General features: G+C 42.9%; 1 protein-coding gene across 1 annotated transcript in view; it reads right to left on the reverse strand.

Moving 5' to 3' along the window:
- Window positions 1-1,309: 1,309 nt before the first annotated feature.
- The window catches only part of LOC130127288 (vesicle-fusing ATPase-like), a 43,673-nt gene continuing 29,455 nt past the window's right edge, over window positions 1,310-15,527 (reverse strand). Inside the window, exons 16-22 of the mRNA XM_056296880.1 lie at window positions 15,213-15,279; window positions 14,060-14,139; window positions 9,489-9,623; window positions 9,005-9,118; window positions 5,742-5,797; window positions 3,581-3,655; window positions 1,310-3,297 (exon numbers count right to left, since the gene is read on the reverse strand). Coding sequence (XP_056152855.1) covers window positions 3,625-3,655; window positions 5,742-5,797; window positions 9,005-9,118; window positions 9,489-9,623; window positions 14,060-14,139; window positions 15,213-15,279 — 483 coding nt within the window. The 3' untranslated portion in view covers window positions 1,310-3,297; window positions 3,581-3,624. The remainder of the gene's footprint in view (window positions 3,298-3,580; window positions 3,656-5,741; window positions 5,798-9,004; window positions 9,119-9,488; window positions 9,624-14,059; window positions 14,140-15,212; window positions 15,280-15,527) is intronic.

A 15,527-nucleotide genomic window follows, 5' to 3' on the forward strand; every position in this document is an offset into this window, starting at 1 on the left:
ACACCCACAAAACCCCTGCACCACCATTTCTGGTTTGTGAGGTATACAGTAGTTGTACAATGTAGTCTACTCGATGTGATTTTTCAGAAATGCATATTTGTCTCGTTTTACTGGTTACTGGTTACACTGCCAACGAAAGCAGATGACATCGATGCAGACGTTGCGAAAAAGCAAAAACAGTGTGTCATGAGCAGTTTGGGTGAACGAAAATTATTCCCAGTTCATTGTAAAGCAAATAGGCCTCATAAATAACCCAGTCTGTCCCTGAATTTTGATTCTGGGAACTCCTGAGAATATGAGGAGCAGGAAGGTTGGGAAACATAATTGGGACGCGCCATGATTTATGTGTGCAAGATGTGGATTGTGTCTGCATATGATGGCTTCCAGTGGTAAACAGAAGTGTGCGGTTGAGGAAGGAGGAGAAATGGATGGATGTAAGGGATGGATGGCTGGTGCTTCACAATGGTGGAATGAACTGCGCTGAGAGGTTTCCACGCAACATGTTTCGACAGTCCCAACTGCTTCCCATTAATTATATTCGATGACAAAAACACAAGTTACCCGGTAGTGTATAGGCTCTCCTCTCTTTTGTGACATAGCTTAGCACCTGCGTCACCTTCTGAACAAGCCCTTCCTATCTGGGCCGACTTTTCTGTGTTCAGTTCCTTCCTGCAACCCCCCCCCCCCCCCCCCGCTATATCCAAAGTTTTGTACAAAGGTTTGAAAGTGAATAATTCCCTTTTTATTTTATAATCTGAAATGTTATGTTTTTATAAATATTATTTATTATACAATGTATATATCTGTATGACTGAACTAAGATTATATATTTGAAGAACAAAATGACTGTCTCATGCTTTTGCTTTTTAGTCTGAGGTACTCAGAGAGAGAAAAAAAAAATCGCTGCGGTTGTTGGGGTATCAATAATCCCGATTCATAAAAGACCTCTTTACCAACTCATGTATACAATATAGACATTGCACATAGAACTAATAAGCTCTTCTGAAAAAAATGAAGTTATCGTGTTCCGAACTGTGATAGAAAGTGCTCCTTGCATAATAAATAGTATGATTCAATGCAACCTAATTAACATGTCTCCATCGTCCCTAGATTTATCGGTCACATCCATGGAATGTTCATCAACTTTAATGTGAAAGTAAGATATTCACCATTTGGGGGAGAAAAAAAGTAGCAACTTAAGCAAAACAAAAGCAGATGTGAGAGTAAACACGGTATGTAATTAAGTAAATTGGCTTTCTAAGGGCGTTTGCTTGTAAAACAGGCATACTTTAATGGATGTACTCGGCTATACATTAAAATATAAGGCAGTGAATAGAGGGGAAATGTATGGACTGCAAATTCAGTTTGGTGAGTGAAACCTATTGTATAATTTTTGACACAAAGGGCATTCTCTCTCTCTCTCTCTGAGATGAGTTGAATGTAGCTGAGCTGTTGATGGAGGTTGCTCTCAAAATCCATGAAGGCAACTCAAGACATTGAACACTCATCAAAAAACAAAGGAAACAGGATAGAAGCTTTTCACTTGTGCACTGTCAGTACAATAATATACTTACAATTTAATGAAAAATGCAAACAGCAAACACGGCTCCTCATCATTGCAAATAATACATCTGTGACAAAAAGTGCCAGTCACTGTAAAACTTGTACAATAGCAAAGAGTAGGGACATACACATCATCAGCCAGATGTCAACTCATTCTATCCCCTATCAAATACAGGTTTGAATATTTCAATTAGATATCTCAGTTTTGAGCAGTTAAAGCATCATTCTGAATTTTAAACTCTGAATTGACGCCAACTTTGACACGCATATCCACTCTTTACAATGTCAACACTGCCAGCGCCTGTATCTGGAAAGAGACCATACTATTGGCTCAAGAAACGGCAGTGTTTAAGCACGCTTGCACGATGGGAGAGGAGTTTTGCTGACATTACAGATAATGTCGACATCCCTTTTTACTTTGGGAGAGTGACAGTATTGGGTCAATCAGACCAGCATCTCAAACAGGGTTCAAGGTGTACAGGTACCATACAGATGCTGTAGCGAGCGGTTACGTTAGCAATTTGGAAAATTGGTAGATAAACAGTCATTTGCTGTTGAGGTGTACAGCAATTACACAACAGATTCATAAGGGGGGACTCGAGGCATCAGATCCAATAGGCTCCAACTTGGACTTATTTTGTCTTTATGCATAAACCTTCTAAAAATACGGAGGAATTGGTTTAAGGTTGATTGATTTGCTATAACAGCACACATTTAAGGATGACTACACACTTGTGTCAGGCAAACCAGGATAAAAAGTATTTACAATAAAATCCATCAAAGTTATCAATCACAGAAAACAATGGAAACTTAACTTTGAAATACTTCCTAGTGATAATCTAGTCTCACTCACATCAACTGTATAGTCCTTTGTGATGCATCTCACCCTTATGGTGCTCCAAGAAGGTCAAAACATATAGCAGGAGTTATTGGGACATGCCATTTGAACCAGGTCTGGAATCGATTTAGCACCTCCTGTTTAAGATACTTCACGTATCCTCCTCCAGATGCATCTTGCACTTTCTAAGCAAATAAAAAGGAGGTACTAAGATGATAATAGTGAACATTGTTTCTAGTTAATATGTGACATACAAATACATAATGCAGCCTTTAACCAGCATGCAAAGGCACAACAGGTAACAGCAGGCATTCTTAGAAGATAACAAAATCCCTTCACTTGAACAAATTAAACTGTAACATTTGGCGTGAGAGGGCTTCCCTTCTATTATGAATTTGCTGAACTATACTCGATACAGTCATTTTTCTCATTAGCTCATACATGAATAATTTGTCCATAAAATAAACACGAGCAAGCACAAAAACACATAATAAGACCAAAGTGAGTAGATCTTTCAACCATCATGTCCCGGAATGATCATATTGCAGAACCTGTCAGCACAAACATACAAACACACAAATAGACTTTTGCCTCTGCTTTTCTATATTAAAAACACTCATGGAGCACTGGGAGCAGCATGTAGATTTCAACATTTGCCTTCAGGAATTATAATATAAACAGAGGCCATAAACAGTGCTCGGTTTTTCTTAATTTACACTTATCTCCACAGAGTGCTGAAGAGGAGGAGGAGGTTGTTTGGTTGGGCACTGCCACAGAAACATGCGGTACAGAGAGCACGACGAGAGCTGCAGGGATGGATGTGGTATATCAAGTGAGAGATAGCATCTCGCTCGCTCTCTCCTGGCAGCCGCTTTCAGACTTCTCCTCCCTGACGGCTGACGAGAGAAGATGAGTAAAAGTGAGAAGACAGGAAGGCAAAGAAGACACGCCGCCACTAGAGAGCTGCTGTCTAGCCGACCTAGTTCTAGATGTGCTGTGTGCAAACTTTACTCAAAAAAAGTGGAAACTCCAAAGACTTATGCTGTGTGGAGTCCTGGAAGTCAGGAGGGCCACCCCTCTTGACCTTTTTTCTTCTTCATGCTATCATGTTATTAGTGGGTAATAAAGTCAGATAATGATGAGAAATAATGTGACATTGTTGTATGAGGCGAGTCCTACCATGAAGAGCTGCCTCTGCTTGACTATGTGGGTCCACCACGGGCTTAGATTGCCAAAACCTTATCAGAACCTAATCTGTGGGCACAAAATGAGAGAAGAAACTGTATCCATCCCATCTGATATTATGAAAATAATTTCAGGGTTCAAAACATCAGACTATAATTTCTTCCTTTGTGTGAACATTTGTAAAGGCAAGGCAAGGCAAATTTATCTATATAGCACATTTCAGCAATAAGGCAATTCAAAGTGCTTTACATAAAATAGAAAAGGCATTAAGAAAAGCAACACAAAGCAATAAAAAGACATTTAAAAACAAAAAATAAAAGTTACAGTACAATATAAGATGAAAATCAAAAGCTTCAAGTTTTATTTAATAAAAGGCAGTGGCAAAGAGGAAGGTCTTCAGCCTAGATTTAAAAGAACAGAGTTGAAGCAGACCTGCAATTTCCCAGGAGTTTGTTCCAAATATGTGGTGCATATAAACTGAAAGCTACCTCTCCATGTTTAGTTTTGACTCTGGGGACAGAAAGCAGACCTTTCCCCAATGATCTGAGCGGTCTGGATGGTTCATACTGGAGCAGTAGATCAGAAATATATTTTGGCCCTAAACCATTCAGTGCTTTATAAACCAAGAGCAGAGTTCTAAAATCAATTCTTTGATGGACAGGAAGCCAATGTAGCGACCTCAGGACTGGAGTGATGTGATCCACTCTTTTGGTCTTAGTAAGGACTCGAGCAGCAGCGTTCTGAATCAGCTGCAGCTGTTTGATCGATTTTTTTAGAAAGACCTGCAAAGACACTGTTACAGTAGTCGACTCAACTGAAGATAAATACAAGGACAAGATTTTCCAAATCCTGCTGAGACATAAATCCTTTAATTCTTGATATATTCTTCAGGTGATAGTAGGCTGACTTTGTAATTGTCTTAATGTCACTATCTAAATTCATCTAGATTTCTGGCTTGGGTCATGGTTTTTAACATTACCGATTGTAGCTGAGTGCTGACTTTTAATCGTTCTTCCTTGGCTCTAAAAACAATTAGTTAAGCTTTATCTTTGTTTAATTTGAAGAAAATTCTGAGACATCCAATCATTGATTTGTTCAATGCACTTACTCGGTGCTTGTATTGGATTACAGTCCCCTGGTGATATGGTTATGCAGATCTGTGTGTTGTCTGCATGATTATGGTAACATATTTTGTTGTTTTCCATAATCTGGACAAGTGGGAGCATATAGATGTTAAACAGAAGTGGCCCCAGAATGGAGCCTTGGGGAACTCCACAGGTCATTTTTTTGCATGCTCAGATTACCTATAGACACAAAGTAGTCCCTAAGTAGTCCCTGTCCTTTAAGTAGGATTCAAACCAATTTAGTGCTGTGCCAGAAAGTCCCACCCAGTTTTCCAATTGGTCTAGTAATATGTTATAGTCAACTGTGTCAAATGCAGCACTACTACTATGACTACTACTTTCGGCTGCTCCTGTTAGGGGTCGCCACAGCGGATCATCCGTTTCCATTTTTTCCTGTCTTCTGCATTTTCCTCTATCACACCAGCCACCTGCATGTCTTCCCTCACCACATCCATAAACCTTCTCTTTGGCCTTCCTCTTTTCCTCTTCCCTGTCAGCTCCATATTCAGGATCCTTCTCCCAATATACCCAGCATCTCTCCTCCACACATGTCCAAGCCATCTCAATTTTGCCTCTCTTGCAGTTTTCCAATTGGTCTAGTAATATGTTATAGTCAACTGTGTCAAATGCAGCACTGAGATCCAATAATATCAGGACTGAGATTCTGTCACTGTCTGTGGATGTCATTAAAGACCTTAACAAGAGCAGTCTCAGTGCTGTGGTGTGGTCGAAATCCTAACTGGAAGACATCAAAACTGTTGTTTAGTGCCAAAAAGTTGTTGAGCTGCTGGAAAACAGCTTTTTCAATTATTTTATTTAAAAATGTGAGGTTTGATATGGGCCTACAACTGTTCATTAGTGAAGTGTCTAGATTATTATTTTTTAAGAGTGAAGACAAAGTGAAATGTACTGGGCTGACAACTAAGAAATTTTGTTGGGGTCAAGTGAAAATGATGGATGTGTGTGTGGCGTGATGCTGCATATGTATTTAGTAATGGGTGTGGGAGCAAAAAGAAGGGACGAATACTTACGCTCCCTCATCTCTCAGCAGACTCAGGAACTTGCTAACTCTGTAATCAGGATCCATCTAATGAAAACAGACCGTGAGTCGTCAAAATGTGCATACATGTGCAGATGACCTTAAAACTTTCCTCGCAGTATTTCCTCTTTGTGATAAACAAATCAGTGCTCAACTTTGTTCCAGGCCAGATGAACCAAAATGCAAGAATATCTGAGCAATTTGAAATTCCAACCATATGATTCTACCTTTTTCCCAGCTTCTCATACTAAAGTTCACACATCGGTTTGAAGAATCAGGATTTGCAGGGGAGGGGATGGAGAATTAAAATTAATGACAGCCTATGCAATAACTTATGTCTGGAATCGCCTGTGGCCACTGACATGAGAGCAGACAGAATCATCGGAATGGGACGAAAAAAAGATAAAAAGAAGAGACTGAAGCAAGATTATCTTTGTGTGTGTGTGTGTGTGTGTGTGTGTGTGTAAGAGACTGAAGCAAGATTATCTCTGTGTGTATGTGTGTGTGGTTGTGTGTTAATAGTCAGCATTATGCGGCTGTGCACGGCATGTCCCGGCAAACACTGGTTCATACTTCTTCAGGCTGGGGATAGGTGTGTGGGGGAGCTGAACATGGCTGCATTAGGGCATACCACAGCAATTACATAGCATTCAGCCTCAACAAACAGGCTGTACACATCATCAACATACCACAGACACATACTAGCGTTACAGTCGGGGAACGAAATTAACACCAGACACCAGTCAGTTCTGGTTAAGTTTTGCTGTGGTTGGTTTGTTCAAATGTACTCAGCCATCACATGGAGGTCCTATTTGGCTCTAAAAACCTACTTGGCTGGGAAAACAGTTTAAGTAGCGGGTAAATGTTGAACAGGAAAAAGATTAATTTCTGTCCTGACTGGAGTGAAAAGAAGAACCAAAGCGTCTTTGGACCATGCAAAACGAAACATTTATAGCCCGACTCGGCCAGTGGATTCGAGCCTGAACCTCAAGAACTTTCAGTGTAGAGGTTTTTTTTTTAGTTTAGATCTGAATAAAGCCAGGAGTTACTTTTATTGTGTCTGTAAATCAATTACAAATAACATTTCTGGATGCGAGCCTGACCTGGGAAATTAAATGAAAAGCTCAGCCTGACCTGACCCAGGCCCTTCCAATCCTGTCAGATCAAATATAGACAGCTGAGTGGTTAATTAAACTGCTTTTGAAAGCACATTTGTTCCCCTGCTATCCTTGGATCAAATCCCACCCCAGTTTTTTTCTCCTGTGACTTCCAAACATGATAGTTGACAGCTGCGTGACAACCTCTGCAGGCCCTGCACTACGTTTTGTGTCCACGATCATGAGATTTTTTTCCTAAGCAGGTTCATCTCCATTTTTAAGTCGGCCATATTTTTTGGCTGCATGTATAACCAAAGTGTATGGGATTCGAGCTAAACTGTTGATATGCAGAGCCACGCAACGGTATTTGGTCGATCCGACTGAGCACACGCAACTGCTACTTGGAGAGCTCGGCTGAAAATGGTTTGAAAGCTATGAATGTATTGGATCCCAACCATGAAGAGAATGGTTTGTGAACTCCGAATGTACTGGATCCCTCAACTTGACAAATCATCGCCAAAGCCACACTGTTTTTCACTCCAGCTAATTGATGACAGTTTGTTGTGACTGAGAAAGACTCTGTTGACTGGTGAGAATGTTGACCAGATGTCAAGAGAAGGAAGGCAGCTACATTATTTAGACCTCAAGTAAATAGCATAGTGGTTGAATACATTTCAAGTGTGTGTGTGTGTGTGTGTGTGTGTGTGTGGTGTGCACGCGCCATCATAGTTGAGGTCAGTTTTACTTTAAATTGAATGATTAAGAAAGTAAGAAAGTAAAGTGAAATTGTTGCTATGTTTCACAGCAACCTTTTCAGATGAGTTTTTCAAACTTTTTCAATTTAAAGAAAACTCTTCCTGAACTGGTTGATGTGAACCGTTTTCAACCTCCATGTATATGTGTATGTGCATGTGTGTGTGTGTGTGTGTGTGCGCGTGTGTGCGCGCTCTTGTTATATAAAAAAAAACTCTTTAGCAACAAGCTACTTACAAAAAAAGTTAAAACCATTTTGAACGCATTTTTTCGGATTTTTATACCCCTTTTAACTCCCCAATTGTATCCAGCCAATTACCCCACTCTTCTGAGCTGTCCTGGTCGCTGCTCCACCCCCTCTGCTGATCTGGGTAGGGCTGCAGACTACCACTTGCCTCCTCCGATACATGTGGAGTCGCCAACCGCTTCTTTTCACCTGACAGTGAGGAATTTCACCAGGGGGACGTAGCGCGTGGGAGGATCACGCTATTCCCCCCAGTCCCCCCCCCCCGAACAGGTGTCTGTAGAGATGCCCGACCAAGCTGGAGATAACGTGAGGATTCGAACCGGCGAGCCCCGTGTCGGTAAGCAACGGAATAGACGGCTACGCTACCCGGATTTTTTTCTTTCTCCCCTCCCCCCCTTTTCTCCCCGATTGTATTCGGCCAATTACCCCACTCTTCCGAACCGTCCTGGTCGCTGCTCCACCCCCTCTGCCGATCCGGGGAGGGCTGCAGACTACCACATCTCCTCAAATACATGTGGAGTTGTCAGCCGCTTCTTTTCACCTGACAGTGAGGAGTTTCGCCAGGAGGACCAAGAGCGTGGGAGGATCACGCCATTCCCCCCAGTCCCCCCCCCCCCGACAGGTGCCCCGACCGACCAGAGAAGGCGCTAGTGCAGCGACCAGGACACATACCCACCTCCGGCTTCCCACCCGCAGACATGGCCAATTGTGTCTGTAGAGATGCCCGACCAAGCTGGAGATAACATGGGGATTCGAACCGGCGATCCCCGTGTTGGTAAGCAACAGAATAGACCACCACACCACCTGGACGACATGCATTTTTGACCAGCTCCAAGGAAATCGGTTTACAATGAGACACAGACATTTTTCCATTCACAATCTATGAGTCAATCTGTCCCATTTCCTTGACTTCTGTTTTGTTTAAAGCATCTTTTTGGGGAGCTCTGATAACAGTCAGTGCTCAGGGGTCACCTCATGATTTGTTCCATTAATCACATGCAAACATCTTGTGCCAGGGAAACATTTGAATAAATTGCTGACCCCTGCTTCCTAAAGTTGTATGTTGCTGGGAATGATGCCCATTGTCATTGCCCAAAACCCAGCCAAGTGTATGGACACCCTGGAACTCAAGCAATAATTTTCTCCTTTGTCTCTCACCTGCACTGCCATTTCAATTAGCATCAGCAGCTTCTTTATGCCAATCCACAGCCCCAGGCCCTTCACAGCCTTGGCTATGCTGGCCCGCTCTTTCTCCTGGAAACTGCCCAGCAGCTGCGAGGAGCCAAGACAGAGAGAGCAGAGCATGTTGGACAGATAAATAAACTCAGCACGAGACTTAAACAGGCAAATGTGATATTTATTTAATGAGACAGAAAATGATGTGCATGAGCACACGTATGTTATGATGGGCTCAAAGTTAGTATGTTACACCATGCATATGGGGATTATTCCAAAATGAGACTTCCAGCATTTTTGCAAGGGGGCAGAGGCAAAAGTTGCTGGATATTACAAAATGCTTATTGGTATTGAAAATAACGCGCATTATGAGTTTTAGCAATCTATCACCTTAACACCTTCTTTTACAGAACAGCTTTGTTACATAGTGCATTTATATAGAGGTGTGTGCATGTGTGTCAGCTACCTCCAGGGCCTCGATCAGCTGTTCCCCCCTTGAGATGTTGGGGATGTGGATGGTGGTGCTGAAGGCGTCCAACATCTCCATCTCCTGGAGAACATCTTTCCGGCTGGTTGTGCCGATGATCAGCAGCTTGCGACCCTGAGGAGGAAGCAGACATGGGTTCACACAATTTGGTTCATGCGTTGTTTTTTTCTTCATTTCATGTTTAAATTGATAATGATAAGAGCAGAGAGATGGTGAAAGAGTATACAGTTTCCAAGTAACACAAGAGACCAGGTTGGTAGGATATGTTATAAATGTCATTTGGAGCTTTAGGCATATGAAACTGGAAGTTGGACTCAAGGTCAACTTTATTGTCATGTGTAGAATACAATGAAGTTCTTGTGCTCTGGCTCTCTCTGCCTTAGCAGAAAGGACACGAGAACAAAGGACACAACATCTCAAAAAAACAAAACAAAACATGACAACACAACAATGTAAGGTGCATATAGGTGCATCAGCTGTTCAGCAACCTGACTGTCTGTGGAAAACTATTACTGAGATGGGTGGTGTGTGATTTGATGCTCCAGTAATGTTTTTTAGATGGAAGGAACGAGAATAGAACAGGAGCGGGGTGGCTGGTGTCCTTAATGATGTTTTGGGTTTTCCTTTTGCAGCGTGTGGTGTAGATATCATGAAGTTGTGGTAGTTCCATGACAATGATTTTGCTGCTGTCTTGACAGTCCTTTGAAGCAGTTTGCAGTCCTGAGCAGTCAGAATGCCAAAGCACACTGTGATACAGCCTGTCAAGACACTCTCCATGGTACTGCGATAAAAGTTCATAAGATTTTTGGTCCTCCTACCAAAACACTTGAGACACCTCAGAAAATACAGTCTCTGCTGCGCCTTCTTCAGGATGCAATTGGTGTTTAGAGACCATGTCTGTGGTGTGTGTAAAGAAAGAAATCTAAACCTGTCCACAATTTCAACAGATGACCCATAGGAATTTGATTTTGATCTTTCCAAAATCAACAATGATTTCTTTTGTCTCATTGACATTTAGAGAGAGGTTGTTATCATGGCACCATATGGTTGAATCTTCCGCTTCTCTCCTATAGGCCCTCTCATCACTGTCACTTACTAGTCCAATCACTGTGGTGTCATCTGCGAATTTTATGATGCTGTTGTTGTCATATTTGGCAACATAGTCATGTGTAAACAGACTGTACAATAGGGGACTGAGATAGCAGCCCTGAGGCATGCCTGTCCTAAGAACTAATGTAGATGAGTATGTTTTACCTATTCTCACAGTCTGGGGCCTGCCTGTCAGGAAATCAAATAGCCAATTACAGATAGACTTGCCCGGACCAAGACCTCTGAGTTTCAACACCAGTTTGGATGGTACAATTGTATTAAAAGCAGAGCTGTAATTAATAAAAATCATTCTGACATAGTAGGTATATTTCTTTTCAAGGTGTACTAGAGCACTATGACAGCAAGTGAGATAGCGTCATCTACAAATCTGTTGGAACAGTAGGCAAACTGTGATGGGTCAAGGGTAACAGGAATGTCACATTTTATATATGATATAACCAATCTTTCCAGGCACGTCATAATAACAGAGGTCAAAGCAACAGGTCGGTAATCATTAAGGCAAGAGACAGGTGTTTTCTTAGGTACAGGTACAATGGTGGTTTTCTTAAAACATAGTGGAACCACACACAATGACAGGGACAGGTCAAAAATGTCAGTAAAAACCTGAGATAGCTGAGTGTAACATGCCTTGAGGACATGGGAAAGGATGCCGTCTGGGTCAGCAGCTTCACAAGCCTTAACCCTTTTAGGTTTTACTCACATAACCTCTGTCACCTGTAGATTGACTTCATCGGGTGGGCACTGTGCTGCTGTCACTGGGTCCAAGTTGTGAGCTTCAAAGCGGGCATAAAAGTTGTTAAGCTCACCCAGGAGAGAGGCAGAGGTGTTGATAGACATAATGGGTTTAGATTTATAGTCCGTAATTGCCTGCAGCCCCGTCCAAATGTGCCGTGAGTCACAACCACTGTCGTCATTTTCCAGTTTGTCCCTATATTGTCTTTCAGCAGCTTTGATGGTTCTCCTCAAGTCATACCTGGATTTTTTGTAGCATTCCTTGTCCCCCGATTTAAAAGCAGTGGTACACTCCCTCAACCTCAGGTGAATGTCGCTGTTAATCCAGGGTTTCTAGTTGGAGTATGAGTGAATAGACCATACTGGGATATGGTTATCCACACAGAATCCAACACAGCCTGTGACTGATTCAGCATACTCATCTAACCTTGAGGCTGAATCCTTAAATTGACCAGTCTGTTGATTCAAAACATCCCTGAAGTTTGGGTTCATGTTCTGTAGTCCAGCACTGTACCGTCCTTACAGTGGGGTGTGCACACTTCACTTTCTGCTTGTAAGCAGGAAGTAAGAGCACTGACAGGTGGTCGGATTTCCCAAAGTGCGGTCATGGGATAGACCTGTAAGCTGCCTTGACTGTGGAGTAACAGTGGTCGAGAGTCTTACTGGCTCTGGTTGGGTAGGTGACATATTGGTAAAATTTTGGTAGCACAGATTTCGGGTTACAGTGTTTAAAGTCGCCCGCTACAATCGAAATGGCCTCAGGGTGCAAGTTCTCCTCCCTGCTAATGGCTCCATACAGTTCGTCCAGCGCCACTGCAGCAGTAGCGGTATGCAGACAGCAGTTAACAACACACAGGGAAATTCCCTTGGGACATAGAGTGGTCTGCAAATTGTTGTTAGTTATTCCAACACTGGCGAACAGGACTGAAAGACTATTTCCAATTTAGTGCACAATGAATTGTTAATAAAAAAGATTACACCACCTCCCTTTACCTTGCCAGTAGTCATCATGGAAAGGTCCATGCGGTGCACAGAAAAACCCTCTGGTTGTATAACCTTATCAGGCATATTAGCGCCAAGTCAAGTCTCTAGAACACACAACAGTCCTTCGTGTCCCTTTGAGAGCTTATTCGGCAATGAAGTTCGTCCAGCTTGTTGTCAAGGGACTGGACATTAGAAAGCGGGATGCTGGCACTCAGGGGCCAGGTAGGACAGAGTTGTGACCTCACCATGGCATCACCTCTTTTGTCTCGCCTCTGGCAGCGCTGCCTGTGGCCATTAATGGTGGTACTTGTTTGTTGTAGGTGATCTCTTTCAGAAAGCCCTGCGGCTTCCATCTGCTGGGAACGTCTAATCTTATGTCTAGTAAAGTCTGGTGATCATAGGTAATAGTGCAAGATGCAACATCCAGCCATCCATTATCCAAGCCACTTATCCTACTTAGGGTCACAGGGATGCTGGAGCCTACCCCAGCAGTCATCGAGTGGCAGGTGGGGAGACACCCTGGACAGGCCGCCAGTCCATTATAGGGCCAAGACGCAACATATAACACGAAAACAAAGTGAGAGTAACTCGTAGCGAGTCACCATAGTACGGCGCCATCTTCGATCTCATCACAAGAAAGACCGCAGCCACCACTTGAGAAGATGTGGTGGTTTTGCGTTTGATAAAAAATATAAGTGAAATCACCTAAAACGTTGACCTCAGCCACCGTGGCTTCTCGATATTCAGATCAAGTCTTGCTCCATAAAGGTAGGGGCTACCATCCAATACTTACAGATGTGAGAAAATGCCCGGATAACAGAGCTTTGCACTAATCACAACCACAAAACCACAGACATGAGGTCAAATGTCATTATCGAATGTTAACCGGTATGTTAGTTTCACAGTAACTTCTCTTAAGTATCTGTGAGAAACCTCTAGGTGGACCTAGGGTCAGGCCATCCTTTTCTGAAGGAAAAGAGGAGCGAGGGACAGCAGAAGAGAGGACAGGAGAGAGATGAGGACAAGGAATTGGAGAAGGAGAGAAAGATAGAGGAGGAGAAGGGGAAAGACAGGAGTGGCGAGGAGAGAGCGGGGGATTATGGCTGCTGGCTGCCCCCCCATGGCGCGGCGGGTTGTGACGCTGCATGCAGATGAGGTGCCACACAGGCGGCTGTGCTGCCAGGTCCCGGCTCTCTCACAGAGCCCTTTCTCCTCCAGGTCCCCCTGGCCTCCCCCGGCCCGGGCACCCTGCTGGGCCCAGCGCTTTACAACCCCAGAGGAGCTCTGCAGCCAGGCATTCAACCCTCAACAGAACAACAGACCCCGCGCCACTTCTCAGGCATATACAGCCATATAGTGGGCTATACTCTCATTCACAAACCCACTAACAACAGCACTGGCTTTAAAACAGTTGATCGTACGTACGCAAACATGCACGCAAACACACACGCAAACACACACGTAAACTATGACCAAAGAAGCTAAGAGAACTGGGTCTCCACCACGGCCATTCAGTTGGAAGACAACAGCCTTGGACCAAAACACTTGCTAATAACCATACACTCACACACAGTCAAATACACACAACAGACAACTAGAGGTCTCAAACAATTCCTGGGAACAGTTTGCAGTGCTGTGTGCTGCCATCTTTCTGCCAGTGAAAGAATCACAATACTATAATGAGCAAGCCAGACATGAATACCAAAATAACGTGGTTGGTTTACCTTCGGAGGTGGTTTCTTCAGTAGAACCAGGAGAGCTTGCAGTACCAGGTTAGAGAAGCGAGGGCCAATGGGAACATAGTCTGAAAGTGAGACAAAGACACAGGACAGAGATTTTATTCTATCATTTCATTCATTCATTCATTAGCCAAACCGCTTATCCTTACTCAGGGTCACGGGGATGCTGGAACCTATCCCAGCACTCATTGGGCGGCAGGCGGGGAGACACCCTGGACAGGCCGCCAGACCATCACAGGGCCCACACACACACACACACACACACACACACACACACACACACACACACCTAGGGACAATTTAGTATGGCCGATTCACCTGACCTACAGGCTTTTGACTGCGGAAGGAAACCGGAGCACCCAGAGGAAACCCACACAGACATAGGGAGAACATGCAAACGCCACACAGAGGACGACCCGGGACGACCCTCAAGGTTGGACTACCCGCAGGTTTGCCCTCAGGACATTCTTGCTGTGAGGCAACTGTGCTTGGTTACTTCCTGAACCCCCCACAGTACAGGTGTGGATAGATATAGTAAATTACATTTATGTTATGCAAAAGATTACTTTTTCCCTCCATCTTCAGAAAAATAAGTTCGTTAAATTCTGGACCAAGTGGGTCAATATGTAAGGCCCTTACGGCCAGATTTTGTGGAGATATTGAATTAATTACATTTTAATACACCCTCTCTCTCTACCCTCACACTCCTTTTCCCTACCACGCATTGGGAACCTTCACACTCTCCCTACCACAAACTGAGAATCCTCATATCCCCTCTCTCCCATGTAGAGTCTTATGTACACACTTTACCTCACCCAACTTGTATAAAATTCTTACAGTTTGCTTATTTTTATATATATATATTTTTTTTTTTATTTCTCTTGTAAGTAAAAAAAAAAAATCCTTAACGGCAAAGGAAAATGAAACTGTTTTTGCTTTGATATAAATTTTGTAATACATACTGCTGTGAAAAATAAAGAATAATAAAAAAAAAGAAACACACCTTAGGGTATAGTAGCATAGCAATAAAGACTCGAAAACTTTAAAATTACACCAAAGCACAATAATCTAGCAGGTTGATAATAATATTATCAAGCTTGTAATAGTTTGGCTTACTGAGCGGGAACTAGGGTCTTACCCAACAAGCGTTCAATGTCATCGACTACCACACAGCTCAGCTGGGACTTGTAGGCATCTTCAAATATCTGGCACAAAGACAGGAAGCCATAAAACAGTTAAGGTAAACAAAATACATTAGAAAATGCCTTTGCTAAACACTTGGCGGTCTGTATGATCATAAACTACTAAGGACAGTTAGCAGATTAAACTTCCAGTTGACAGAAGTTTTGAATGTTGTGACAAATAAGAGTTATCGCAAGTTTTCCATGCTTAAATTCTAAACTTTTTCCAGACCATAATCTCTTGACTAAATTTTGGGCTCACTGTGATGTAT

This window comes from Lampris incognitus, chromosome 17 (genome assembly GCF_029633865.1).
Source record: "Lampris incognitus isolate fLamInc1 chromosome 17, fLamInc1.hap2, whole genome shotgun sequence".
NCBI classification, from domain to species: Eukaryota; Metazoa; Chordata; class Actinopteri; order Lampriformes; family Lampridae; genus Lampris; species Lampris incognitus.